Genomic DNA, 26748 nt, shown 5'->3' on the forward strand with positions numbered 1-26748 from the left:
TCTCTCAATAGTTATCCTGAATGTGAATGGGCTAAATGCCCAATTAAAAGACACAGGGTATCAGAATGGATAAAAAAACAAGACCCATCAATATGCTGTCTACAAGAAATTCATTTTAGACCCAAAGACAGCTCCAGATTAAAAGTGAAGGGGTGGAAAACCATTTACCACGCTAATGGACATCAAGAGAAAGCTGGGTTGGTGATTCTTATATCAGATAAATTAGATTTTAAGCCAAAGTCCATAATAAGAGATGGACTATATCACACTCAAAGGGACTGTCCAACAAGAAGATCTAACAACTTTAAATATCTATGCCCCTAACATGGGAGTAGCCCACTATATAAACCAATTAATTAAAAAATCAAAGAAGCACTGATAATAATACAATAATAGTAGGGACTTTAACACCCTCTTCACTGGAATGGACAGATCTTCTAAGCAAAAGTTCAACAAGGAAATAAAGGCTTTAAATGGCACACTGGAGAAGATGGAATCACAGATATATTCAGAACATTCCATCCCAAAGCAACAGAATACACATTCTTCTCTAGTGCACATGGAACATTCTACAGAATAAGATCACATCCTGGGTCATAGATCAGGTTTCAATTGGTACCAAAAGATTGGGATCATCCCCTGCATTTTTTCAGACCAAAATGCTCTGAAACTAGAACTCAATCACAAAAGGAAAATTGGAAAGAACTCAAATACATGGAGGCTAAAGAGCATCCTACTAAAAAAATGAATTGGTCAACCAGGAAATTAAAGAAGAATTGAAAAAATTCACAGAAACAAATGAAAACACAACTGTTCAGAATCTATGGGACATAGAAAAGGTGGTCCTGAGAGGAAAGTATATGGCAATACAAACCTTTCTCAGAAATGAGAAGGGTCTCAAGTATACAACCTAACCCTACACCTAAAGGAGCTTGAGAAAGAACATCAAAGAAAGCCTAAACTCAGCAGGAGAAGAGAAATCATAAAGATCAGAGCAGAAATCAATGAAATAGAAACCAAAAGAAGAGTACAACAAATCAACAAAACTAGGAGCTAGTTCTTCGAAAGAATTAATAAGATTGATAGATCCCTGGCCAGACTTATCAAAAAGAAAAGACAAAGGACCAAATTTATAAAATCAGGAATGAAAAAGGAGAGATCACAACCAACACCAAAGAAATACAATTATAAGAACATAATATGAGCAACTACACACAAGCAAACTTGACAATTTGGGAGAAATGGATGCATTCCTAGAGACATATAAACTGGGAAGAAATAGAAAACCTGAATAGACCCATAACCAGTAAGGAAATTGAAGCAGTCATCAAAAATCTCCCGGCAAATAAGAGCCTAGGGCCAGACAGCTTCCCACAGGAAATGTACAAAACATTTAAAGAATTAATACCTATTCTCCTGAGTCTGTCCCAAAAAATAGAAATGGAAGGAAAACTTCAAAACTCATTTTATGAGGCCAGAATAACCTTGATCTGAAAACCAGACAAAGATCCCATCAAAAAAGAGAATTACAGACCAATAACCTTGATGAACACAGATGCAAAAATTGTCACCAAAATACTAGCCAATAGGATCCAACAATGCATTAAAAGGATTATTCACCATGACAAGTGGGATTTATTCCTGGGCTGCAAGCTTGGTTCAACATCTGCAAATCAGTCGATATAATACATTAATAAAAGAATGAACAAGAACCATATGATCCCCTCAATAGATGCTGAAAAGCATTTGACAAAGTGGGGCATCCTTTCTTGATCAAAACTCTTCAAAGTGTAGGGATACAGGGTACAGACTTCAATATCATCAAAGCCATCTATGAAAAACCCACAGCGAATATCATTCTCAGTGGAGAAAAACTGAGAGCTTTTTCCCTAAGGTCAGGAACATTGCAGGGATGTCCACTATCACCACTGCTGTTCAACATAGTACTAGAAGTCCTAGCCTCAGCAATCAGACAACAAAAAGAAATTAAAGGCATCCAAATTGGCAAAGAAGAAGTCAAAATATCACTCTTTGCAGATGATGTGATACTTTATGTGGAAAACCCAAAAGACTCTACTCTAAATCTGCTACAACTCATACAGGAATTCAGTAAAGTGTCAAAATATAAAATCAATGCACAGAAATCAGTTGCATTTCCATACACCAGAGGTCAGGAAGAAACCAAAGAAACAAGCAGGCCCACTCCATGCTGGTAGGTGGCAATTTTAATAATAGCAAAGGAAACTTTCATATGAGACTTGTCTTGGGCAGCAACAGGAAGAATGGATCCCCGCACCTGCCTGCCAAATCGTAAAATCTTATAAAGAGACCTTAACTGGCTCAAGCATGTATACTATGCAAGTATTTTCAACACCACATCACTATCTCAAGGCAATGTCCTTGGAGCAGCCTCCAGGAGTGGGATAGGCTAGCAGAACCAGAACATTCCAGAGACAGGGAGGGGGAGAGAAGCCTCTAAGTGCCCAGGTGCAGCTCACGAGTCAATCAGTGGTCACATCTTTTTTGACCACATTCCCCAACAGTAAGTGCCCCATAAATTCTCGTAACACTTTGGGCCCTATTTGTTTGTCTTTATGAGATTCTGTTAAATGATTGTCCTTTTTTTTTTTTTTTTTTTTTTTTTTTGACAGAGATCACTAGGCAGAGAGGCAGGCGGGGGGGCGGGGGGAGCAGACTCCCCGCTGAGCAGAGAGCCTGATGTGGGGCTCGATCCAGGACCCTGAGATCATGACTGAGCTGAAGGCAGAGGCTTTAACCCACTGAGCAACCCAGACGCCCCAAATGATTGTTGTTTTTATGTGTATGTCTTGTCTCCTCAAGTAAACTGTATTCATGCTCATTCATTCAACAAACATGTACTGAGCACCTCAATGGACCAAGCACTATTCTGGGTGCTGGGGATACATCACTGAGTAAATTTATAAAAATGCCCACCCTTGTGGACCTTACACTCTAGTTGTAGGGAGAAACTATAAAATGGTAAATAAGTAAATTATATGGTCCACAAGAGGGTAATACGTATACAGGGAGAAGTAAACCAGGATAAGGAAACAGAGTTTACAGTTCTGAAAAACACGGTGAGCTTCATGAGAAGCCGACAACTGAGCAGACAGACGCCTAGGGAGTGAGTGGTACTGTTTGGAGCACACTTAATCACAGCTTAATCGCCAAAAAGTGTAGCACAGTTCCTTGCATGGCATAATTATTTAGTAAATGTTTACTAATTAGATAAAATTTTTAAAACTTGGCTAAAACCACACACTAGATTAGTCAAGAATGATGTGTCTTTCGTGCATCAACTATGATTCCTACGGAAGCACTAGAGTCTCCAAGCTTTATCCCCCCAAAACAACAACAACAAAAAGCCCGACACTGAAAAATCCATATGAACACAGTAGAAGTTATGAGTAATTACTGTTCCCACTTAAAAAAAGAAAAAAAAAGGAACAATGCCTCTTCAGGAAACTGACTTTTACCAAACAGTCTCCTGTTATTTTAAACCCCGAGTCAGCATTTACTTTCCACAGAACCCTTGGGTATCTATGTCAGTTGGCCTTGGGCTTTCTGCCATGAGAAATTTTATGTGCCATGGTAAACACTATGTTTGTCAAGAGGGACCTTGCCTTTTCATTTAATTTTAGGCTTAAATGACAAAGCTACTTCAAATATGTGCATGTATGAATTCAGTGATTAATGCATAATTATACCATACTTATGAATTGCTCATCAGCAATAAATTGTATTTTACCTTACATGCAATGAAGTTAACACGAGTAAACTTTTCAATAAATTATTTCACACAGATATATGCTTATGAATCTATTTAATTGTTTAAGCTGTGCTAGAGAATACATATTTTGGATACATACTTCATTAGATACAGTTACAGCATAGATGATTTCCAATGGGAATTTCTTACACTCTCTGATTATCAAAAAGAGTCTGTATCATCTGTCACCAAATCTGTACTATGTCAAAGTATATTTTTTCAATTATGCATTTAATTATGTCACTTGCGGCTCATTGGTTTCATAAAGGGAGACCCCATTTTAAATTATTTTTGCAATTATTTCCAAAACATATTTTCCAATTATTATTTTTCTAGTGAAGACATGTAATTGACCTTTGTTTACACATAAATTTTCTCTGCACGTGATACTTTTTAAAAAGAGAAGAGTGTGGAAGGTGCAAAAGCTGTGGCTCTCCAAGGCAAGGCCAAAAAAAATAGTGAAATTTGATTATGTCTTCTGATTTTTAGTCTTTGAGTTTTAGTTTATCCTTTTGTCTATTTTTAAATGCTAGAAATTAAATTCTCAAGGTCATATAACCCTCTGGGCAAGGACTATGAGAGATTTTAATACTTAGAGTGAGAACATATAGCTGAAAAGTAATTTCAATAAAAATAATAGTTACTATTTCTATTTGGGGGGATAGTTTTATATTAACAAAAAAAATCACTTTTTCAAATTCATTGGTAGTAAATACATGAACTTTCTGGATCAAAATGAAGAGCCTTTCAAGAAAAGGAGCTGTGCGATCAGCAATGACTTAAATTAGTCGGGGTAGCAGGAATCCGGGGTCAAGGCTGTTTGCACCATTTTGGTCTGACCGCCATACGTAAAAGGGACCCAATTCGTGTAGCACTTGTTTCTGTCGTACGTGTAGCAGGTCTCACTGTCTTCGTCACAGAGATTGCTCTGGGAGGCAATAACTATTTGATTGTCCAGCTCCACTTCTACAGGATCACATTTTTTACAGCTGAAAAACAAATGCATTCATTAGACAATCCCCGTCAACTGTTGTCTCGGAATATGAGTGAATATTCGTTTCTATCCAAAATTAGCAGCTCTTGCTCATAACTCCTTTCAGACCTCAGCTACTCTACGGAATAGGTAATGGGATTTTTCAACCTTTAATATAAAAGAATTAGTTGAAAGTAAACAATATAATTAATGATATAATATGATTGTTTTGTCTATGCCATACAACAACTTCTACTCTCTTGGGTTTCTCCCACCTGTACACTGGGATTAAACAAGTTCTTTACAGTAACAAGGAAGGCAGAATATTTTTAAGAAAAAGAAGTATTTGATGTTGGATTCTATAGCTTCCAAAGAAACAGCTGCATATTAATATGTCTGAAATCTAATTACTTAACTTAAGACAAATTGGCCCTTCCGTACTACTGACAATAAGTTCTTATTCAGAATAAATTCATAGCTAACCTTTATCTGTGATAAAGTTTTATAAATTTATAATATCTAATAATTAACATAGAAATTAACATACTCAAAAGCTCAAATTGTATCGGTAAATGTTTATACCCCATATTTTCAGAAACATTGCTACTAACAAATATAAAGTTATTAACGTCCATATCTATATTAGCATGAAGGAAAATCTCTTACAGGTCAGACAAATGGTACACAAAATTGGTTCTCACTGGTGAGGTGGGATCAGAGATATTCTCCCGGTTGTTTAGAGGAACACTACAAAAAAAAGAAAGAAAATAAATCAAAACAATGAAATGAACAGATACTGCTTTTTTAGTAATAGGTATATTGCTGGGACAGCATTTTCTATTTCATCAGGAATTTAGCACATTTAGCACTTTATAACACTAAAACCACTCTACAGTAATACTATTAGTCAGATTTCACAGTAATTTGCATATTTTAAACATTTCCCATTCAAAGTGAACCTCACAGAAACTCCTCTGTCAAGGATCATTGCTCACTTGGCAAAGCCCTGCTTTTCCTTCAAAAATCAACTCAAGTTTTCCCCTTTTCATGATGATCCAGCCTCACTCCTGAACAAACTCCTCCTCTTACATCTCGTTGAAGTTCACACATCTTTTTTTTTTTTAAGATTTTTTATTTATTTATTTGACAGACAGAAAGGCAGAGAGGCAGGCAGAGAGAGAAAGGAGGAAGCAGGCTCCCTGCTGAGCAGAGAGCCTGATGTGGGGCTCGATCCCAGGACTCTGGGATCATGACCTGAGCCAAAGGCAGAGGCTTTAACCCACTGAGCCACCCAGGTGCCCTGAAGTTTACATATCTTTATTATAAGTGCCATATAGTTTCTTGTCTGTAGAGAAGTTGCTTCCCCAGATTACATAAGTTCTTTGAGGCAAAACCATTTACGTTTTCTCGGTGCTTTTCTAGATGTGTGACATGTAGAATATGTTCAATATTTATGGAATAAACGGACAGACATTATTATCCATATTTATGGAATACCGAAATTATAAACCAGAGATCTCAATGACCTATCCAAGTTCACATAACAACTAAGTAGTAAAACTGTAACTGGACTCCAGACTTCCTGATTGGATGATGTTCCATGAAAAATTAGGTAACATCAAATAGTTGAGGTAATTTCATTAATTTTACATTTTTTCTTTTTTTATTCTTCATTTTTTAATTTTTTGTTATGTTATGTTAGTCACCATACATTACATCATTAGTTTTTGATGTAGTGTTCCATAATTCATTGAGTACAACACCCAGTGCTCCGTGCAATCCGTGCCCTCCTTAATACCCATCACAGGGCTCACGCATCCCCCCGCCCCCTCCTCTCTAAAACCCTCAGTTTGTTTCTCAGAGTCCACAGTCTCTCATGGTTTGTCTCTCCGCCTTATTCCCCCCGCCTTCATTTTTCCCTTCCTTCTCCTAATGTCCTCCATGCTCTTCCTTATGAGTCACAAATAAATGAAACCATATGATAATTGACTTTCTCTGTTTGACTTATTTCATACAGCATAATTTCCTCCGGCCCCATTGTGTTGATGCAAAAATACATGCCATCATTCCTCCTCACATGCCCCCCTCCCTACCAAATGACACAAAGGAAAAGGTGAGGGCGGATTTAGCAGTACCGTCTACAAAGATACCGAGTCAAGCCCTTAGATCCCATTCCTGGGTGCCCCCTCTCTGTAATGACCCACATCTAATCCATCCCACAGTTCTGCTGATTCTGGTTCTTTGCAATCTGTGCACTTCGTTCCAGACACTGCCATTCCTCTCCTATATAACAGCAGTTTCCTCTTTTAGTCTTGACCCCTGCAATGTATTAACCACATTCTTGCCAAAATGGCGTCTAAAATACAAGCCCCATGTTCTTCTCGGCTTTACCCCCACAGTGTCCCCACCCAGAGAAGGGCACAGAAGGCACTGATGATCCACCTGCAGCTCGCCAGCCCCCTCTCTCCCCGCGGCCACCCTCGTTAAACACCAGCTGGAAACACTTGCTTGCAATTCCACAAACTTGCCATGTTTTTCTCATCTCCGAGTCTTAACAACCACAAAATACCCAGAGTTCTAACATTTATGAAGTACTTGCAATGTGCCTGGTACTATGGGAAGTGCATTCTATGGTGATCTCATACAATCGGCACGGCAACTGTCTCCTTTGCCTGGAATGATCTGCCTTACCTACCAACCCTGTCGTTCCCCACACGCTGGGCCAGGTAACCGCCACTGGGTCACTCCCACTGGGCCAGCTAACCGCCGCTGCCTTCGCATACTCCAACACCCCTGCCTGCCTCCCACTGCCGCCCAGGACTGGACCCGGTGCCCCTCCTCAGTGCTCCCACAACACCTTCATTGATTCCTGTCACAGCATTTACAATACGGCATTGCAATTCCTTTTAAGTTGTTTAAAATTCCCTCCTAGACTGTAAACTATTTGATGGCATGGACTGTGTTTTATATAAATTGTTGTATCACCAGCTCCAATCCTCAGTGGCGTTCAGTTGCCCTCAGTAAATGTTTGCTGAATGAATGAATTAATAAATCTCTTCTTTATTAGATTGTAAAGGCTCTAGTAATATCAGAAGAAGCCTTGAATAATGAGAAAGATAATAAACATGTATGAGTACTACTTTGGGTTTTTAAACAATGTCCTAGATGCTTTTTTCTATTAGCATATTTAATTTTGTCCATTTAGCATATTTAATCCTCACATAAAGTATATGTGTATCTACACATACATAGATAATATCTATGGAAACAGGTTCATGTAAGTATTACACATCAAAAAGAGGAGTAGAGAGGCTCCTGGGTGGCTCAGTTGATGAAGTGACAGACCCTTGATTTCCACTCAGGTCATGATTTTAGATTTGTTAGATAGAATCCCACATCAAGCTACATGCCCACCCTGCTAAGACTCTCTCTCCCGCTCTCTCTGCCTCTCTCCCCACCCTACTCTCTCTCTCTCCCTAAAAGAAGAAGAAGAAGAAGAACTAGTAGTAGTAGTAGTAGAGACATAGGTATTACAGTCAATACATTCAAACAATGGCTAATATCAGATAGTATCTCTGCTTACGACATGAAAAAATAAAAGAAATTTAAAGAGCCACGTACATAATTCTGATGTTTCTCTCTATAATGTCTTCATTAGGGTCTTCGGGAGAAGGGATGATCCTGGAAGTGATCCGGACACACTGACATTTGTTGTCAGCAAGAACAGTCATTCCATCTCCGTCTTGGGCTTGAGAAATAAAACATATTAAAAAGAAAGGGAGAAAGGGAGGTAGGGAAGGAAAAAATGAAACAAGATGGGATCGGCAGGGAAACAAACCATAGGAGACTCTTAATTTCACAAAACAAGCTGAAGGTTGCTGGGAGGTAGCGGGGTGGGGGTTATGGTCATTGGGGAGGGTCTGTGCTATGTTGAGTGCTGTTAATTGTGTAAGACTGACGATTCACAGACCTGTACCCCTGAAGCAAATAATCCACTATATGTTAATAAAAATAATTTTTAAAAAAAGAAAGGGGGGAAAGGTATTTCTGTACTTTTATTGGGTCAGTTTATCTTTTTTCCAGTAGAAAAACTAAGTTTTATAATTGATCAGTTTCAGTTTTCTCCATTTTTGTCCTCTTTCCTAATCTAACATGCTAAGTGGAATCTCACAGCGTCGTGAAGGAAATCCAAATGCACTTCAGACAAATTGTTTTCTTTTTCTCTTGGCCCCATCTGTGGGAACCTGGGCTAAAAGAATTCTAGTTTTCATCTAATGTTTTTAATAGAGGCACAGCTCTGAATAATGTAGCCTTACAAATATCAGTGCCAAATGACAAAATGATAGAGAAAAAAAATCTAGACTAGATGTCTCTCACTTCAAAGTAATAATTCAAAAGTGAACAACAAATAATATTAGCCTTTATAAGTCCCAGTTAGAAGTGTCACATCCTTCCTGAACTCCCACTTACATTCTTTTTTTCTCCTTAGATTGGATTACAGTTAAGAACAGGCACATTTTCCCCCAAGATAACCCTACATTTTTGTGAGATGTTTAAATATTCTTTAATGCAATTTTCCTAAACTTAATTGTATTCTTCTTTTTCATAATAATAACAAGGCTATCATGGCATAATGATTCAATCAAATAAACTAATAAGTGTTATATTTATTAATATTTCCTATAGGAATTATTTTAAAAGATATAGACGCAAAGTGCTATGAATTTACAAAAACAATTTAGAAAATACTGTGAGGTACAAGCTCTACTTGTACCTCATATTAATATAATATGCTGCTTACAGAAAAAATAGTAAGTGAATGGATACACAGATGACCATTAAAGCCTTAACTCCAAGTATCAACATTTATTGTCGAATCTGAATATTGGACAAAGAGGTCTGGGAATTGTTGCAAGGAAGAAGCAAAGAAAATTTCACATTATCTGGACTCAGATCAGTTAACAAGCATTTGAAGAATCAATAACAACTTTATCAGTGCTAATTAAACAATAATGATGATGTTTGATATATTTTTGTTTTGTTTTTAAATTAAACTTTTTAAAATCATTGTAAATTCACATGCGGTAATAATAAATACTAAAAAGAGAACACATATCTATTTTACCCAATTTCTCCCAGTGGTAACATCCTGAAAAACTATAGTACAATTTCCCAACTAGAATACTCAATTTGATAGAATTTACCAATGTTAGCTTTTAGTCAGTGTAGGGTACTTAAAACAAACTTATACTCCACTACCATAAAATTAACCTACTAAATATGTTTTTATTTCTATAATTTTAACTTTAATCTTAATTTTAAATGACCTTTAAAATCTCTCCCATCAAATCTCAACTTAAAAATATATATATTTAACACATTAATTGAAGTTACAAAGGTTAAATGATCAGGATAGATATAATTGTAACTGGAAGTCTAATTATTTCAGAGGTGTCCCAAAGCAGAGAGGACCTAATTGCAGTATTTCAGTCTTGATGATAACAGTCATTACAAAAACATTTAAGACCATTGTTTTGTACTTCTGTTGGAAGTACTTTACTATGCATTATTATGGCATTATTCATAACTTCTTAATACATCTTCTGATAAAAGTATATATAGTACTGGAGAAGAAACATTATGAATACAAGACAATAATATAACTCTTAACATTTTGAAAAGAATAAGACGACTTAAATGGGGTCCTCTTCCCTACTCCTATATTCATGACTCTTAAATATTTGTTTTTATTTTTTTATTTAAATTCAATTAGTTAACATATAGTGTATTATTAGCTTCAGAGATAGAGTTTAGTGATTCATCAGTTGCATGTAACACCCGGTGCTCGTCACATCAAGTGCCCTCCTTAATGTCCATCCCCCAGTGACCCCGTCCCCTCCCCCACCTCTCCTCCAGCAACCCTCAGTTTGTTTCCCGTAGTTAAGAGTCTCTTATGGTTTATCTCTCTCTCTGATTTCATCTTATTTTATTAAATGTTGTTCTCAATAAAATACAAATGAATGTGTAATGCCTAACAAAAATACAGATTGAGTCAAGTATGTGACTTGACTACTAAAGTCTTAAATAGAAAATTTCAATATTTTATTTTTAGTATAAAATTTATTTTCTTACCAGAAACCTAGGAAAAAAACCATTAATTTTTATTACTATTTACTGTTACTAAATAAAAATATCAGGCAGTCTACTATATCTACCAGGAAATGTACAAATACAGTCAATTCACCAAGCCTTAAAAGTTTCTAACATTCTCACTTACTGGCAATATTTTTCCAAATAAACTTGCGTTATAGATTGTGCCTTGCTTTACTCCAAGAGTACCTGAGACATAGCAGGTGCCCAATAAATATTTGTTAAATTTAATTCAGTTCAAACAAATAAAATATACTTAACAACACACAGTAGATATGAACATAATGAGTTTACTAAAGGGTGATTCTCCAATATAGGCAGAATAAGATAGAAGTTAGAACCATGGGCTATAGGGTGAGATGGCCTGGGTTCTACATGTTTGCTGTGTGACTGTAGGTAAGTTACATTGCCTCTCTGAAGATCAGTGGATTCAACTATATGTTAGAAATATTTTTTTTTAAGATTTTATTTATTTATTTGACAGAGAGAGACAGTGAGAGAGGGAACACAAGCAGGGGGAGTAGGAGAGGGAGAAGCAGGTTTCCCGCCAAGCAGGGAGCCTGATGTGGGCCTCGATGCAGGTCTTGATCCCAGGACCCTGGAATCACGACCTAGCCAAAGCAGACACTTAACGACTGAGCCACCCAGGCACCCCTATATGTTAGAAATATTAATAGTACTTACCCTCAAGTGGTTATTGTGAGAATTAAAAGGAATAGTATATGTAAAGCCATTAGCATAATGCCTGGAAAATAGTATGTACTCAATGATAGATCTTTTATATATGTTTTACATATGTTTATAGGTATATAAACATGTTCATGAACATTTATTTACATATATAGATACATATACTGTACCTGTTTTAATACTACTATCTTTTTGTTTAAAATATTATTAGATATGCATTATTTCGGGACACTGGGTGGCTCAGTGAGCTAAAGCCTCTGCCTTCAGCTCAGGTCATGATCTCAAGGTCCTGGGATTGAGTCCTGCATCGGGCTCTCTGCTCAGCAGGGAGCCTGCTTCCTCCTCTCTCTTTGCCTACCTCTCTACCTACCTGTGATCTCTCTCTGTCAAATAAATAAATAAAATATTTAAAAAAATAAATGCATTATTTCTAATGCTAAATTAGTATAAAAATATATGTAAAATGACTATTCTTAATTACATCATACCCTGTTCTGAAATAAGAGTAAACTCAGTAAGTGTTAGAAAACATCAGGCCAAATTACATCACTTCTAACTCATTACCCTTCTAGATGACAATTATTACATCTGTATTCAGAGTGTATTCCATTCTCTACAGTAGTTTCAAAGGTTAGTAAACAAAACAACCAAAGTTACGCCAGGGAGACATAGGCAACCTGTACAAGACTAAACACTGTTAAATTATCATACTATCAGGCTCAGATTCAGGAAAATGGTTAGAACTAGTATCAGTCTCTCTAGGGAAGTAAAAGCCCAATGCATCCCATATGGTAGTTATAGTAATTATTACTTCATTCTCCAGAATATTCATTTAAGATACTCAAGAAGAGGATTACTGATTTTCAAGATTTAAAATGGATATTTATGTAAGTATAGCTATCCATTCTTATTCACAAATATATATTTTCTTATTCTCTAAGTTATAGTAGGTAAACAAATAAGAGAAAAAAGAATAAAAAGAATTACAGTGAGTCTTCTCTGCATAAAGATCACTGCCCATAGAAAGATTAAGGCATGTTAGAAAAAGTAGCCAGCTGGTTAGCTAACCAAACCAAACATAAAAGTTTAAATCTAAAAAGCAGATCTGTGTTCCATTTTTCCTTTTACGTGGGTTAATTTTCAAAATAGCACGTACCTGTTACCAGAACAGCCTTAACAAAAATGGCTAGGACTCCACAGAAAAACAAAGGGCTCCTCATCTTGACTTCAATCCTTTTGAGAAACCGAAGCTGAAAAGTCAGGGCTAAGGTGTGTGATCTATAAGGACTGTGCAAATGATGGTGCTTCTGCTTTCTTAAAATAACACTCCCAGGCAGTTAACAAACTAAAAACAATCACAGTTGTGGTTGGAGTCAGAAATTTAAATGCTGCCCTGTACAGAGCTGTATGTCCCAGGTTTCTGTATTTTCTTCCATAGTATCTCCCCAAAAGCCATACTTTGATGCAGTAACTCTTTATTTTACAATGACTCTATAAAATTAGACATGAATATTATTAATAACTTCAAGACATAAGTACATTAAGAATGTTTAAATGGGGGTTCTCAACTTTAGTTCTTAGATAATAAAGTTTCAAATCAAATATAGGACATTTGTTGTGCCTAGAGCAGTAAATGAAGGCACGAGAAGAAGGAGAAATTAATTAAAGCCTTTCAAGGTCCCAGTTGTACCTTATGTCAACTTTTTCTCCTAGTCTTTAATTAACCAAGTTACCAGATTTGAATATACATATTATACATGACATATATAATATATACATAATATGGTTGCTTTCAGTTACTTTATAAACTCAAACACAAAATTGGAATTTGAAACAGATGGATACTAGATGTATCAGTTGCCATGGTTTAATTTGATAGCATTAAGGCAGACCTTGTGTCTGATACTGGCTTTGGAATGGTAAGCCCATGAAATGATTTTCATCTGGGATGCCTCAACAGAAAACTTAATCACTGCAGTATTTCTGTGATTTTTTGTTATTAATTAGTGTCAAAAAGCAAACAAACAAACAAGTAAACAAAACCTTGAGCTTTTGGACAGGATATTCCCCCTACCCTCTGCCCCAACATGTTAGAATTTCCTATCTCTTAGGGTTGGTTCCAGGAACATGTTGTTTATATATCTACATATGCAACATCAATTATGTTACTTTTGGTTCTCAGTTCTCTAATTTTTTAAGGGTCTCCTAAAATCTTGAGAGGCACTAAAGAAATGCTTCAGGATCAAGTAGGCAAGCAGATGTCATAGCTAAGAACAGAAGGGGGCAGAATGAAAACTAATTATTAAAGGCTCACACATAATTATTAAAGGCTCCAATCATGTACCGAATGTCTAACATGAACAAAGCCCCATAGATAATAAACACGTAATATTACTACACTGTCAAACTTTACTGTCATTTTAACTTCTACTATCATAGGGCTTAGAAACTATTTGGTGTTAAGGAAAACATACTGGATTCACAAGAACAATTGTATCTATTAGGGGGAAAAAACAAATCTGAAAATACATTACTTTAATGTATGGCCAGGATGTCAAAACAAGTATCAACACTTAAGAGCTCTTCATCTCTAACTGTAGTTCCAAATAACTGATTTATTCATTCACTCCAAAACAGAGTAATTAGAAGTACTCTTTTTTAAAAAGTCATTATTTCCTTGAAAATAAACTCAAGTCTAGATTTCTCCCCCAAAGCAAGTTGGATGAATCTTTGGGGACAAAAAGTTTCTCCAAAGCTTATTTTTATAAAAGCAAATAGTAGTTTATGCATAATTACTATGCCAAAGAAAAGCTCTACATTTGATGTTTCTAGGCTTTTAATCTTCCAGTTTTGTATTTCTGTTATGTAAATTATTCATCTAAAAGAGAAAAAAATAAAATAAAATAAAAATAAGGGTGGAGACCCAAGTGGCACCTTTGCCACCCAAAGAGAGTTACCAATACCTGAAATATAGGATCAGGACCAGTGTTATCTCCCAGTGTAGTCCAGGGATTATCTTCTCTAGAATCACCTAGAATACTAGTCAAAATACAGATTTCCTGGCTACACCCAATCAGAATCTCTGGAGATGTGACCTTGGAATGTGTATTTTTTAAAAAGCCTTCCAGTTGAGTCTAATGCACAGTGAAGTTTGAAAATTCATAGACTAGAAACATGCGGGGGGAATAATAAATGGCGCTATTATCTATTTATAGAAGATTAAGAGGTTAATAAAGGTAATTTTTAAAACAATAAACAGGGGACACCTGAATGACTCAGTGGGTTGAAGCCTCTGCCTTTGGCTCAGGTCATGATCTCAGGGTCCTGGGATCGAGCCCTGAATCGGGCAGCCTGCTCCCCCCTTCTCTCTCTGCCTGCCTCTCTGCCTGCTTGTGATCTCTGTCTGTTAAATAAATAAATAAATAAATAAATAAATAAAAATAAATCAACAGGCTTACATTGAAAACAACTTAGCTGAAGCTTCTATTTATTTTTACAGTTCTATGCTATAGGCAAATTGTTTCATAATCTTTTTAGCACTAATCAATTATATAAATAACAGGTCCTGGTTTAATCTTTAAGCCATTTCAATCTCCACTTTTAGTTATGTTCTTCCCACCAAAAATGTAAAATGTGAATCGTAGAACACTTCCCATGCAAGTTAGTTAAGTTACTGGGAGCTTAGCCACATTGTTCTAAATTCTTCACCAAAAATGGTTTATTTGTCTATATTCATATATAAGACTGCTGAACGTAAATGGTTCGGTGACAATCATCTGGATTAAAGAGATCCTAAGACAATTTAGTCTCACCTTCTTTACTTCCACTCAAGTTTTGTTTGAATTTCCTATACAGCAGACAGTCTGAGCTCAGCATTTGCTTCAAAACCGTCTGAAATAGGTCAATGCATTACTTCCTCTGGACATAGCTTATTCTGTACTGGGGATAGTCAAACCATGACAAAGACTTGACTCTCTTGGGACACAAAAGACGCTGTCCTTGTTTTGCTTCCATCTCACTGGTGACTCCTTGGCAGTCTCTTGCTGAATTTTCTGGTGAATACAGAGGTTTGATCTTCAGCCTTCTCTTTTTCTCATCTTCTCCTTAATTAACTTTATCTGATCCCATGGCTTTGACTCAGGACATGCCATGACTTTCAAGTGCATAATTCTACACTTTACCTTGCCTGTTGAGCTCCAAACTCCTCCATCCAACTTTCTATTTGATATCTCTGTCTGACAGGTATCCAAAACTTAACCAGGCAAACAGTACTCTAACAATCAAGACACCCTCACACTTCTAATCTGATCTTTTCCTGTCTCTAGCCTTCCTTCTCTCAGTAAATCCACCTGGTTGTTCAAACAAATCCTCTTCTTTGATGCCTTTGTTTTCTTCTCCCCCATATTCAGTTTACCACCACACCCTTTTGGTTTTATTTGAAGAATATATCCCAGATTTATCTGATTCTCTCCATTTTCACTGCCACCCTGGCCCAAGTCTCTATCCTCTAGCCTAGACTACTACAATAGCCTCAGTCATAAAGTTATATTTCCTTTGCCCCAGAATTGGCTACTAGGGCTCACAGCTAATAAACAAGAATGGCTAGGTACCCCAAATTCTAAAAAGGGTCAGATACTTCCTTCAAGGCTTACCAGGAGGAAGAACAGAACTCAACTTATGGCATCAACACCCACCCCCCATTCTTAAGCTCTCTCTTCTAGTCTTTAGAGGACTTTCAAAGGAAAAGGGGAGTAACATCTTTGGAGCTCTTGGTTTTGTGGAAATAGGAATGATTGTGGTAAGACAATTTCCCCCTTTACTCTTTTTTAAATTTTTTTAAAGATATTATTTATTCATTTGACAGACAGAGATCACAAGTAGGCAGAGAGGAAGGCGGGGGAGGGGGGGAAGCAGGCTCCCCACTGAGCAGAGAGTCTGGTGTAGGGCTCGATCCCAGGACCCTGAAGTCATGACCTGAACCGAAGGCAGAGGCTTAACCCACTGAGCCACCCAGGTGCCCCTCCCCCTTTACTCTTGAGAGAGGGAAGGACAGGGTAGTTTTTCCTCCTCAAAGTCAGATGAGGGAAAGATTCAAGAAAATAATTCAAAGAAATCAGGGATTCTGCAAAAAAGGAAAATTGAGAAGCAAGAGAGCATAATAGTTAAGAGAAAGGATTCTGAGTCTGATTGCTTGAGTTTATTACCCAACTTATCATTTACTAGCTGGATGAAATGGGCAAACCTTGAACACTCATGTAATCTCTATCTGTAAAATGGGGATAATAACAATACATATTTCTTAGGATCATTAGGGAACTTAACATGAATTATAACATATAAAGAAGTTAGCAAAGATCTTGGCATATGGTAAGCAGTGATAGTAGTCATTATTATCATCAGAACCACCATCGTGGTCACTCCCTGTTGAGTTACACAAAATGCAAACCCAGCCTGGAGCTATCTACTTTGAGGAAAGCATTCATGGGATAGCTGGACACTTCCCCTTGGGTCGTGGGCACGGAGGAACACAGAAATTGATATGTGTTCATGCTATATGACCCTTATAAGGTATGAACGAAAATGTCTTTAAAAAAAAGCTATAGTAGCCAAAACAGTATGGTGCTGGCATAAAAACAGACACACATAAAATAAAAAACAAACAAATAAGACCAAATACATAGACCAATGGAACAGAATCTTGAGCTGAGTAATAAATTCACACATGTGGCATTAAATATTACTTGGCAAGGGAGATGAGAATATTCAATGGTAAAATGAGAGTCTTTTAAACAAACAGCCTTGAAAAAACTGAATATTCACATGCAAAACTATGAAACTGGACCTCTACCTTCCACCATTCACAAAAATTACCTTCAAATAAATTGACATAAACATAAGACCTAAAACCATAAAACTCCTAGGCAAAAGCATAGTGGAAAAAGCTCCCTGACATTGGCCTTGGCAGTGAATTTTTGGATAGGACACCAAAACCATAAACAAATAAAGCAAAAATCAACAACTAGAACTATATCAAACTAAAATCTTCTGCACAGCAAAAGAAATAATGAACAAAATTAAAATATAATTTACAGAATGGGAGAAAAATATTTGCAAACCATATTATCTGATAAGAAATTAACATATAGAAGATATAAGGAACTCCTACAACTACATAGCAAAAAACCCAAACAATCCCATTTAAAAATAGGCAGAGGACTTGAACAGACATTTCTCCAAAGACGACATTCAAATGGTTAACATGTACATGAAAAGTGCTCGATGTCACAAATCGTCAGGGAAACACAAATCAAAACCACAATAAGATACTACCTCACACCTGTTAGAATGGTTATTACCAAAACGGCAAGAAATGACAAACACTGGTGAGGATGTGCAGTAAAGGGAGCTCTTGTGTGTAGCTGGCAGGAATGTTAATGGGTACAGCCGCTATGGAAGACAATATAAGTGCTCTTCAAAAAATTAAAAATAGAACTACAATATAATCCAGCAATCCCACTTCTGGGCAATATCCAAAAGAATACCACAGGAAATTAAAACACTATCTTAAAAAGATATCTGCACACCAAGTTCATTGCAGCATTATTCACAATGGCCACATGGAAACAACCCAGGGGTCCATAAACACAGGAATGAATAAAGAAAATGTGATATATATGGTGGAATATTTTTACGCTATAAAAAAGAGGGCAATCTTGGGATGCTTGGGTGGCTCAGTCGGTTAAGCCACTGCCTTCGGCTCAGGTCATGATCCCAGGGTCCTGGGATTGAGTCCCACATCCGGCTCCTTGCTTGTCAGGGAGCCTGCTTCTCTCTCCGCCTCTGCTTGCCACTCTCCCTGCTCGTGTGTAAGCCCGTGCGCGCTCAATCTCTCTCTCTGACAAATAAATAAAAAAAATAATAATAAATAAATAAATAAATAAATAAAACCTTTAAAAATAAAACGAGTTGCAGACCGTATCAATTGAATCAGTCACGCACCCACTAGACTGGAAACTTAAAAGCTTAGAAGCTAGGGGCACTTGGTTGGCTCAGGTGGTAGAGCATGCGACTTAAAAAAGAAAAGAAGAAGAAGAAGAAGGGGAGGAGGAGGGGGAGGGGAAGGGGAGAGGGGGAGGAGGAGGAGGAAGAGAAGGAAATCCTGCCATTTATGACAACACAGATGGACCTTAAGGGTATTGTGCTAAGTGAAATTAAGAAAAAAACACTTACTGATTTCACTTATATGTGGAACTTAAAAACACTGAATTCATAGAAACAGGGAGTAGAATGAGTGGTTTCCAGCAGCTGAGGGGTAGAAGAAATGGGAAGATGCTGGTCAAAGGGTACAAAGGTAGTTATAGATCTTGGACACCAGCCCTTTATCTGATATGTCATTTGCAAATATCTTCTCCCATTCCGTAGGTTGCCTTTTAGTTTTGTTGACTGTTTCCTTTGTTGTGCAAAAGCTTTTTATCTTGATGAGGTCCCATAGAGCTACCCTATGACCCAGCAATGGCACTACTAGGTATTTACCCCAAAGATACAAATGTAGTGATCCAAAGGGGCACATGCACCCCAATGTTTGTGGCAGCAATGTCGACAATAGCCAAACTATGGAAAGAGCCGAGTTGTCCATCAATGATGAATGGATAAAGAAGATGTGGTGTCTATACAATGGAATATTACTCAGCCATCAGAAAGGATGAAATATTACCATTCATATCAAACTGATATGCTGATGGAAATAAGTCAATCAGAGAAAGACAATTACCAATATAGTTTCACTCATATGAGGTATATAAGAAACAGTGTAGAGGATCATAGGGGAAGGGAGGGAAAAATGGAATGGGAAGCAATCAAAGGGGCAACAAACCATGAGAAACTCTTAACTATGGGAAAGAAACTGAAGGTTGCTGGACGGGAGACGGGTGGGCAGATGGGGTAGTTGGGTGATGGGCATTAAGAAGGGCACATGATGTGATGAGCATGGGGTGTTCTATGCGCTGATGAAGTACTGAGTTCTACGTCTGAAACTAATAATGTTCTACATGTTGGCTAGTTGAATTTAAATTAAAAACAAAATGAACTTCCAGTTACAAGATGAATAAACTCTGGGGCTGTAAGGTATAGCTCAGTGACTAGAGTTAATAATACTGTTTTGTATTCTTAGAAGTTGCTATTAGAGAATTTAATGTTCTTTGCATAACAAGGACAATGATAATTATGTGAGGTGAAGGATATGTTTACTAACCTTCCTGTGGTAGCCAGTTCACAACATACATGTATCAAATCATCACATTTTACACCTTAAACAGTTATATGCCAATGATTTCTCAATAAAGCTGGAAAGGAAAAAGAATACAACCGGTTTTACTAACGTGGGGAAGGAAGACAGCACGTGGAAGAACTGTTAGCTTTACCTGTGGTAGCCTAAAACTGGAAGCATCCTAAACATCCATACACAAAGTGGGTGAACAAATTGTGGCAAGTTATTCAGCAATAGAAGTGAATAAACTGTTGAAACATACAACAACAAGAAGGGTGAATCTCAAAATAATTTATTCTGAGTGAAAGAAGCCAGACAAAATATCTTAAAAAGAGTATATAGTGTGGCGCCTGGGTGGCTCAGCTGGTTGAGCGTCTACCTTGAGCTCAGGTCATGATCCGGGAGTCCTGGGATCAAGCCCTGTGTTCTGCTCCTTGCTCAGCGGCGAGTCTGCTCCTCCCCCTACCCCTGCCCCCCCCTTCCCTCCATCTCTCTCTCTCTCTCTCTAACACACACACACACACACACACACACACACACACACAAACACACGTTCCCTCTCAAATAAATAAATCTTTTTAAAATGTTTAAAAAAGAGTATATCCTGTATGGCTCTATATAAAGAAAGAGAGAGAGAATTTGAATATAGGGATTTAATCAAGATAAAAAGTTTCTGCACAGCAAAGGAAACAACCAACAAAACTAAAAGGCAGCCAGGGCACCTGGGTGTCTTGGTTGGGCATCTGACTCCTGGTTTCTGCTCAGGTCCTGATCTCAGGGTTGTGGGATCAAGCCCCACATCAGGCTCTTAGCTGAGAACAGCGTCTGCTTGTCCCTCTCTCTCTGCTCCTCCCCCTGCTCATGGGCTCTCTAAATTAATTAATTAAATCTTTTTTAAAAAAGTAACCTATAGAATGAGAGAGGATACTTGCAAATGACATATCAGATAAAGGGCTAGTATCCAAAATCTATAAAGAACTTAGCAAACTCAACACCCCAAAAATAAAAAATCCAGTTAATAAATGGGCAGAAAAACATGAGTAGACATTTCTCCAAAGAAGACATACAAATGGCTGACACATGAAAAAATGCTCCACATCACTCGGGGAAATACAAACCACAATGAGGTACCACCTCACACCAGTCAGAATGGCTAAAATTAACCAGTCAGGAAACAACAGATGTTAGTAAGGATGTGGAGAAAGGGGAGTCCTCTTACTCTGTTGGTGGAAGTGCAAGCTGGTGCAGCCACTCTGGAAGACAGTATGGACGTTCCTCAAAAAGTTAAAAATAGAGCTACCCTATGACCCAGCAATTATACTACTAGCTATTTGTCCAAAAGATACAAAAATAGTGATTCAAAGGGGCACATGCACCCCAATGTTTATAGCAACATTGTCCACAATAGCCAAATTATGGAAAGAGCCCAAATGTCCATTAGCAGATGAATGGATAAAGATGTTCATATACAATAGAATATTACTCAGCCATCAAAAAGAATGAAATCTTGCCATTTCCAATGACATGGATGGCGCTCAAGTGTATCATGCTAAGCGAATAAGTCAGAGAAAGACAAATACCATATGATTCATGCATATGGGGTATGTAAGAAGCAAAACAGATGAACATAGGCGAGGGGAAGGAAAAATAAGACAAAAAAACAGAGAAGGAGGCAAACTATAACAGATTCTTAACTATAGGGTTAACACTGAGGGGTGCTGGAGGGGAGGTAGGGGGTGGAGTAAATGGGTGATGGGTATTAAGGAGGGCGCTTGTAATAAGCAGGGAGTGCTATATGCAAATGGCAAATCACTAAATTCTACCCCTGAAACAAATGCTGCACTAGGTTAACGAACCTGAACTTAAATAAAATCTTAAAAGAAAAAAATTTGAATATGTACTATAAAATATGTAGTAGTACATTTTAAATATTATTTTTAAATTATGCTTTAAGATATTGGTATTAAATTTTGTGCTGTATTAAATAATAGATTACTTTTTAAATCCAAATAATTATAATAAAATTATAATTTAATAAAAATGATTGCTTTAATACAAATAATTCTAGAAAGTGAAAACAAACCTACAGTGACAGAAAACAGATCAGTGATTGTCTGGGAAAGCAGGGCAGGGAGAGGAGAGAGGAAGAAGGAAACCTTTGGGGAGGATACATGTTCATTGTCTGGATGGTGGCTACAAATTCCTGACTGTATATACACGTCAAAAGTTACTGTACAGTTTAAATGTGGGCATTTCATTGTGTATCTATTATATCTCGATAAAGCTATTAAAGGTTCATTTCTTCAGAATTCAGTTTTTAAGTATGATCTTGGGTTTTTCTTGAAAGTTCTTTATCAAGTTCAGGAAGTTCCTTCCTATTCCTAGTTTCCTGTTTTTTGGTTTTTCTTTTTTTCAGAAATGGATATTGTACATTTTCAAATGGCTTTTTTCTGATTATTGAGATGAGCACATGATTTTCATTTTTTAGTTTGTTAATACAGTGAATTATAATGACTTTAAATGTTAAATTAATCTGGCATTTCTGGGGTAAACCCCACTTATTCATGATGTAATATCCTTTTTATAAACTGATGGATTCAATTTACTAAAATTTTGCCTTGAACTGCAGCATTTATATTCATCAAGGATATTGGTCTGAAATTGTTTTCTTATAACGTCTTCACCTAGTTTTGTTATCAGGATAATCCTTACCCAGTAGAATAAGTTTTGAAGTTTCTTTTCCTCTCCAATGTGCTAGAGGAGTTTGTGTAGAATTAGTATTATTATTATTTTTTTTAATGTTTGGCAGATTTCAGCAGTGAGGCCATGTCCCGGAAACCCTCTCAAGGCAAGAAGCTGGCAATGACCGAGGCCTTCACATTTGTTTTCTGTCTCTCAGAGATCGCGCCTTTTGTTGCCTAACGTCCAATCTCTTAAAAGCCATTGTTTCATAAGCCTGTCAGTTTCTTCTGCTTGTTTCTGGTTGGAGAGTAGATCTGATCTCTGTTATTCCATCCCATTTCAAACGGAATATTAGAGATTTGAAGTTAAAAGTGAATTTTAGAAGTTTTTACAATGAACTAGACTTTTTTTAAATTGACTACTCTTTAGACCTGTTTTAGGTTCACAAAAATATATACTAGACATTTAATGATAAAAAATTTACAAAATTACTGTATCATCTTAAAACCTGTCAAGGGAAGGCAAAGAAAAATTTAATCATGGTACTTTGGAAGCAATAATTTGGAGGAAAACATGGTTTCATGTTTATAATTCACTGAACTCTTCACTGCCCCGAAGTCCTCTCTACATCCAGTCTTACCCCCGTTACTCATTGTTTGCCCCACAGACGGTGATCTTTTCAAAAGGTAAATTAGAACATATCTGATTCAAAACCTACACTGGCTTCTCGTTACACTTAGAATAAATTCAAACTCATTATCTCGCCTGATTTCCCATAACTCTCTCTTTCACTTACATTCTCCATCTACTTACTTACTCAGGGCCTTTGGACTGTTTAGTCCCTCTGCATAAAACGCTTTTCAAATCTTTGCTTGTCTGGTCCCTCATCATCGTTCAAGTCTCAAGTTAAGGATCATTGCCTCAGAGAGAATTTCCCTGGTTGCAAACCATCCTAACCCACCAGCAATCACTGTCGTATTACCCTATTTTATTTTCTTCATAGTAATTGCCATACTTTGAATTTCTTATTTAGTTTATTTAGTATGTCTCCTCATTAGAATAAAAGCTTCTGAAAATGGCATTGTCCTGTTGCTCACTTGTGTTTCCAAGATCAGAGCACAAAAACACCTAAAATATATTGATTGAATAAAGGATGAATGGAGAATGTTTTCCTAAGGAGTTGAAAACTCTCTAATTTAACTGTATGCAGCAATATTAGTCTCTTTTTTGAACAGGCTTTATGGTGTCAATGCTGCTTTTTTAAGTGTTGTTCCCAGATATGCACACAGTAGTCCAAGTGTTATCTGATCAAGTATAAAACAGCAGAACAGTAATATTTTTCAATAAATGCCACTTAAGATAAGAGTATGACACTTTGGGCCACTATATCACACTATTGCCTTCTAACAACTTTATAGTCAACTAAATTCCCCTTTTAAAATATAAGTGCTTCTAGGGTGCTTGGGTGGCTCAGTGGGTTAAAGCCTCTGCCTTCATGATCCCAGGGTCCTGGGAGCCCCACATCAGGCTCTCTGCTCAGCAGGGAGTCTGCTTCCTCCTCTCTTCCTGCCTGCCTCTCTGCCTACTTGTGATCTCTGTCTGTCAAATAAATAAAATCTTAACAACAACAAAAAGGCCTCTACTTAGGATCCTGGGATTGAGGTCCACATCGGGCTCTCTGCCAGGCGGGGGGGACCTGCTTCTCACTACCGCCACCCCCCCCCCCACAACCTGCCTGTTTGCCTACTTGTGATCTCTGTCTGTATAATAAATTTAAAAAAAATAAATAAGTGCTTCTATAAACATTTAATATTTAAACAGTTGGGATTTGGGCATGAGATTTAGCATTGGTCCTTAAGTTTTATCTTATTAAACTCAGACCAACATTATAATTTACTGAATTCTTTTTAAACCCAGATTCTGAAACCCAGCTCATGGGTTACTTCTCTCAGCTTCACAGCATCTACAGACTTGATACCCATGCCAACGGGGTCCTTATTTAAGTTGTTTAGAGAAATGTTCAGTGGACTAGTGCTGAAAACAGACTTCTTCAGCATGCATCACAAGACCTGCCTCTAAGATAACACTGATCCATTCATAAGCACATTTGGGGCATAGCACTTCATTTTCAGTTAATTCATACAATACCATACTATCACACAGACTAAAATTCTCCATGTCATCCATAAGGATTGTATGAATACTTATCTTAAGTAATTAGTCTCTCCTTAGCCTATATCTTTAATATCATGTGATTTCTCCCCTTGAAAGTCTTTCATAACATAAAAAGACCTTGATTTTCTGGAATCTTGCCACTTACACACTTAAAGGGATGATGATATTTTTTAATAGCCTTCTTGGCTTTAAATCGAAATGTAGCTGGACTCCCTTTATTTTCCTTTTAGTGGATTAAATTCTGCATTCAGTCTAAGAAGTCATTGCTCCCATCTGTCCTTGAACTTGATATATTAAAAACAAGTTTTGGTAATGAATGGTATTGTCCGAATTATCTCCAAAAATAGACCATCTCAAATACACCACAGGGTCATCAGGAATATGGCCTTTATACCTTATCTATATGTACCATATCTCTACCTTCTAGACCTTTGAGACACTACAGAATACAAAAGTAACTTTAGAGTCAATCCAGAAAAATAAACTGAGAGAAGATCCTATTAGCAACAGAGGAAGGGACTTCAGCCAAGACAAGCTGAAAAAAAAATGATCTCCAAGAGAAATGAAGCAAGATAAAGCATTCAAAAATGGAAAATTCTTTATGTGTCTATATATACCCGATATAATGAATATATAATTGCAACCGGTTTAATTTTAAACATCCTGAAAGTCCCCAAACATCCTATAGTCACTCAGAGTCCCACAAATCTGTTGTATATGAAGTTATTCACAAGGATTACAGAGGGAGTTTTCTAAAGTGAGTTATTTTCTAAAGTGAGTCAGTTACCTGACTCGCAATCTATTCTTGCCCATGGGATGACCCTAGCTGGATTGCTCCTGTAGAGCCTTCTCCTCCCAATTCCACAAGAGCAGATGGAACTTAACAGGAACCATTATCAGCTCTTTTCCATGGTGCCTTGGAGGCCATAAGCTGCTTTAGGGTGAAACTAAACATCCCTTTCCCAGCCACTGGCGGCCAGAAACTTACTGAAGTGGGGGATGGATGCAACTTTGTACCCTTTAGGAAGAGTTACGGCCATAGAAGTTGCTGGTAACAGTCTGCGCGAGGAATGGAAGTGTTCAATGTCATGAAGCAGGGCGTCCCTGACCCATGGCTGTGTCTATTAGCAGCTGAGTAAGCATTCCTGCCACAAACCAAGGAGGACTAGAGAAAGAAAGGGCAAATCTGTTTGGGGTTGCATTGTGGATGCCAATCTCAGTGCTCTCAACTTATCGTCGCAAAAAAGGGTGAGAAGCATATTTCTAGACTCACCGATACGACTGTGCCTCATTGTCTGGAGACTAAAATAGCTAGCAGAACCCACAAAATTTTCAATCTCTAAAAAAGATGTCCACAGTATGTTGTAATAATGCCCCTAAACAAAGAAGACGAGACACCTAAAACCAAAGGGCCCAAAATTCAGGGTCTTGTTACTACACATGTCCCCCAACACAAACATCAACATATTGCTTTAAAGAAAGAGCGTACTAAGAAAATTAAGGAAGAGACTGCAGACTGTGCTCAACTTTGGGCCAAGAGCATGAAGGAGACCAAAGAAAAATGCCAGGAACAGACCGCCAAGAGACAAAGTCTGACTGCTATCTTGAGGCTCTGGCAGAGAATCTACTTCTAAACTCATTCAGGTTTTTGGCAGAATTCAGTCCCTTAAGCTTTAGAGGTGACGTCCCCATTCCTTTTCGGCTGTCAGGTGGAGGCTGTTTTCAGCTTCTAGATGATGACAGCATTCCCTGGCTAGCGGCCTCCTTGATCTTTAAAGGTAGCAATAGTGACTCAAGTCCTGCTCTGATCTCTGCTTTTGCCTATCTCCTCTGCTTCCATCTAGGGAAAGTTCTCCGCTGTTAGGCCTCATGTGATTATCTTGGCCCATCCAGGTAACTGAGAGTAAACTCCCCCATTTTAAGGCCCACACCCTTAGCCACATCTGCAAAATCTCTTTTCCTATGTAACAGTTTTACATATTCGCAGGATCTAAGGATTAGGGCACATGGGGTGAGGGATGG

At 37.4% G+C, this 26748-nt stretch overlaps 1 protein-coding gene and 1 pseudogene across 1 annotated transcript; one reads left to right on the forward strand and one right to left on the reverse strand.

The window, feature by feature from the left end:
* Nucleotides 1-3827: 3827 nt before the first annotated feature.
* JCHAIN (joining chain of multimeric IgA and IgM) lies at nucleotides 3828-12979 on the reverse strand. The gene is made up of 4 exons (XM_004766319.1): nucleotides 12760-12979; nucleotides 8385-8511; nucleotides 5430-5510; nucleotides 3828-4779 (listed from the first exon to the last, which is right to left on the reverse strand). The coding sequence occupies exons 1-4, from the start codon at nucleotides 12821-12823 to the stop codon at nucleotides 4575-4577; spliced, it is 477 nt and encodes a 158-aa protein (XP_004766376.1). The 5' UTR covers nucleotides 12824-12979; the 3' UTR covers nucleotides 3828-4574.
* A 5911-nt stretch (nucleotides 12980-18890) lies between these two features.
* Nucleotides 18891-26360, forward strand: LOC101673534 (annotated as a pseudogene).
* The last annotated feature ends 388 nt before the right edge of the window (nucleotides 26361-26748 follow it).

This window comes from Mustela putorius, unplaced genomic scaffold (assembly GCF_011764305.1).
Source record: "Mustela putorius furo isolate JIRA1106 unplaced genomic scaffold, ASM1176430v1.1 tig00000430_pilon_pilon_pilon, whole genome shotgun sequence".
Taxonomy (NCBI): domain Eukaryota; kingdom Metazoa; phylum Chordata; class Mammalia; order Carnivora; family Mustelidae; genus Mustela; species Mustela putorius.

Excerpts from the sequence above, each read along its gene's own strand:
- JCHAIN (XM_004766319.1), bottom strand. The coding sequence starts at position 12,823 with ATGAGGAGCCCTTTGTTTTTCTGTGGAGTCCTAGCCATTTTTGTTAAG. Across the intron at positions 8,512-12,759 it reads TAAGGCTGTTCTGGTAACAG|CCCAAGACGGAGATGGAATG; the intron begins GTACGTGCTATT and ends TTATTTCTCAAG. Across the intron at positions 4,780-5,429 it reads GTGTACCATTTGTCTGACCT|CTGTAAAAAATGTGATCCTG; the intron begins GTAAGAGATTTT and ends TTTGTTTTTCAG.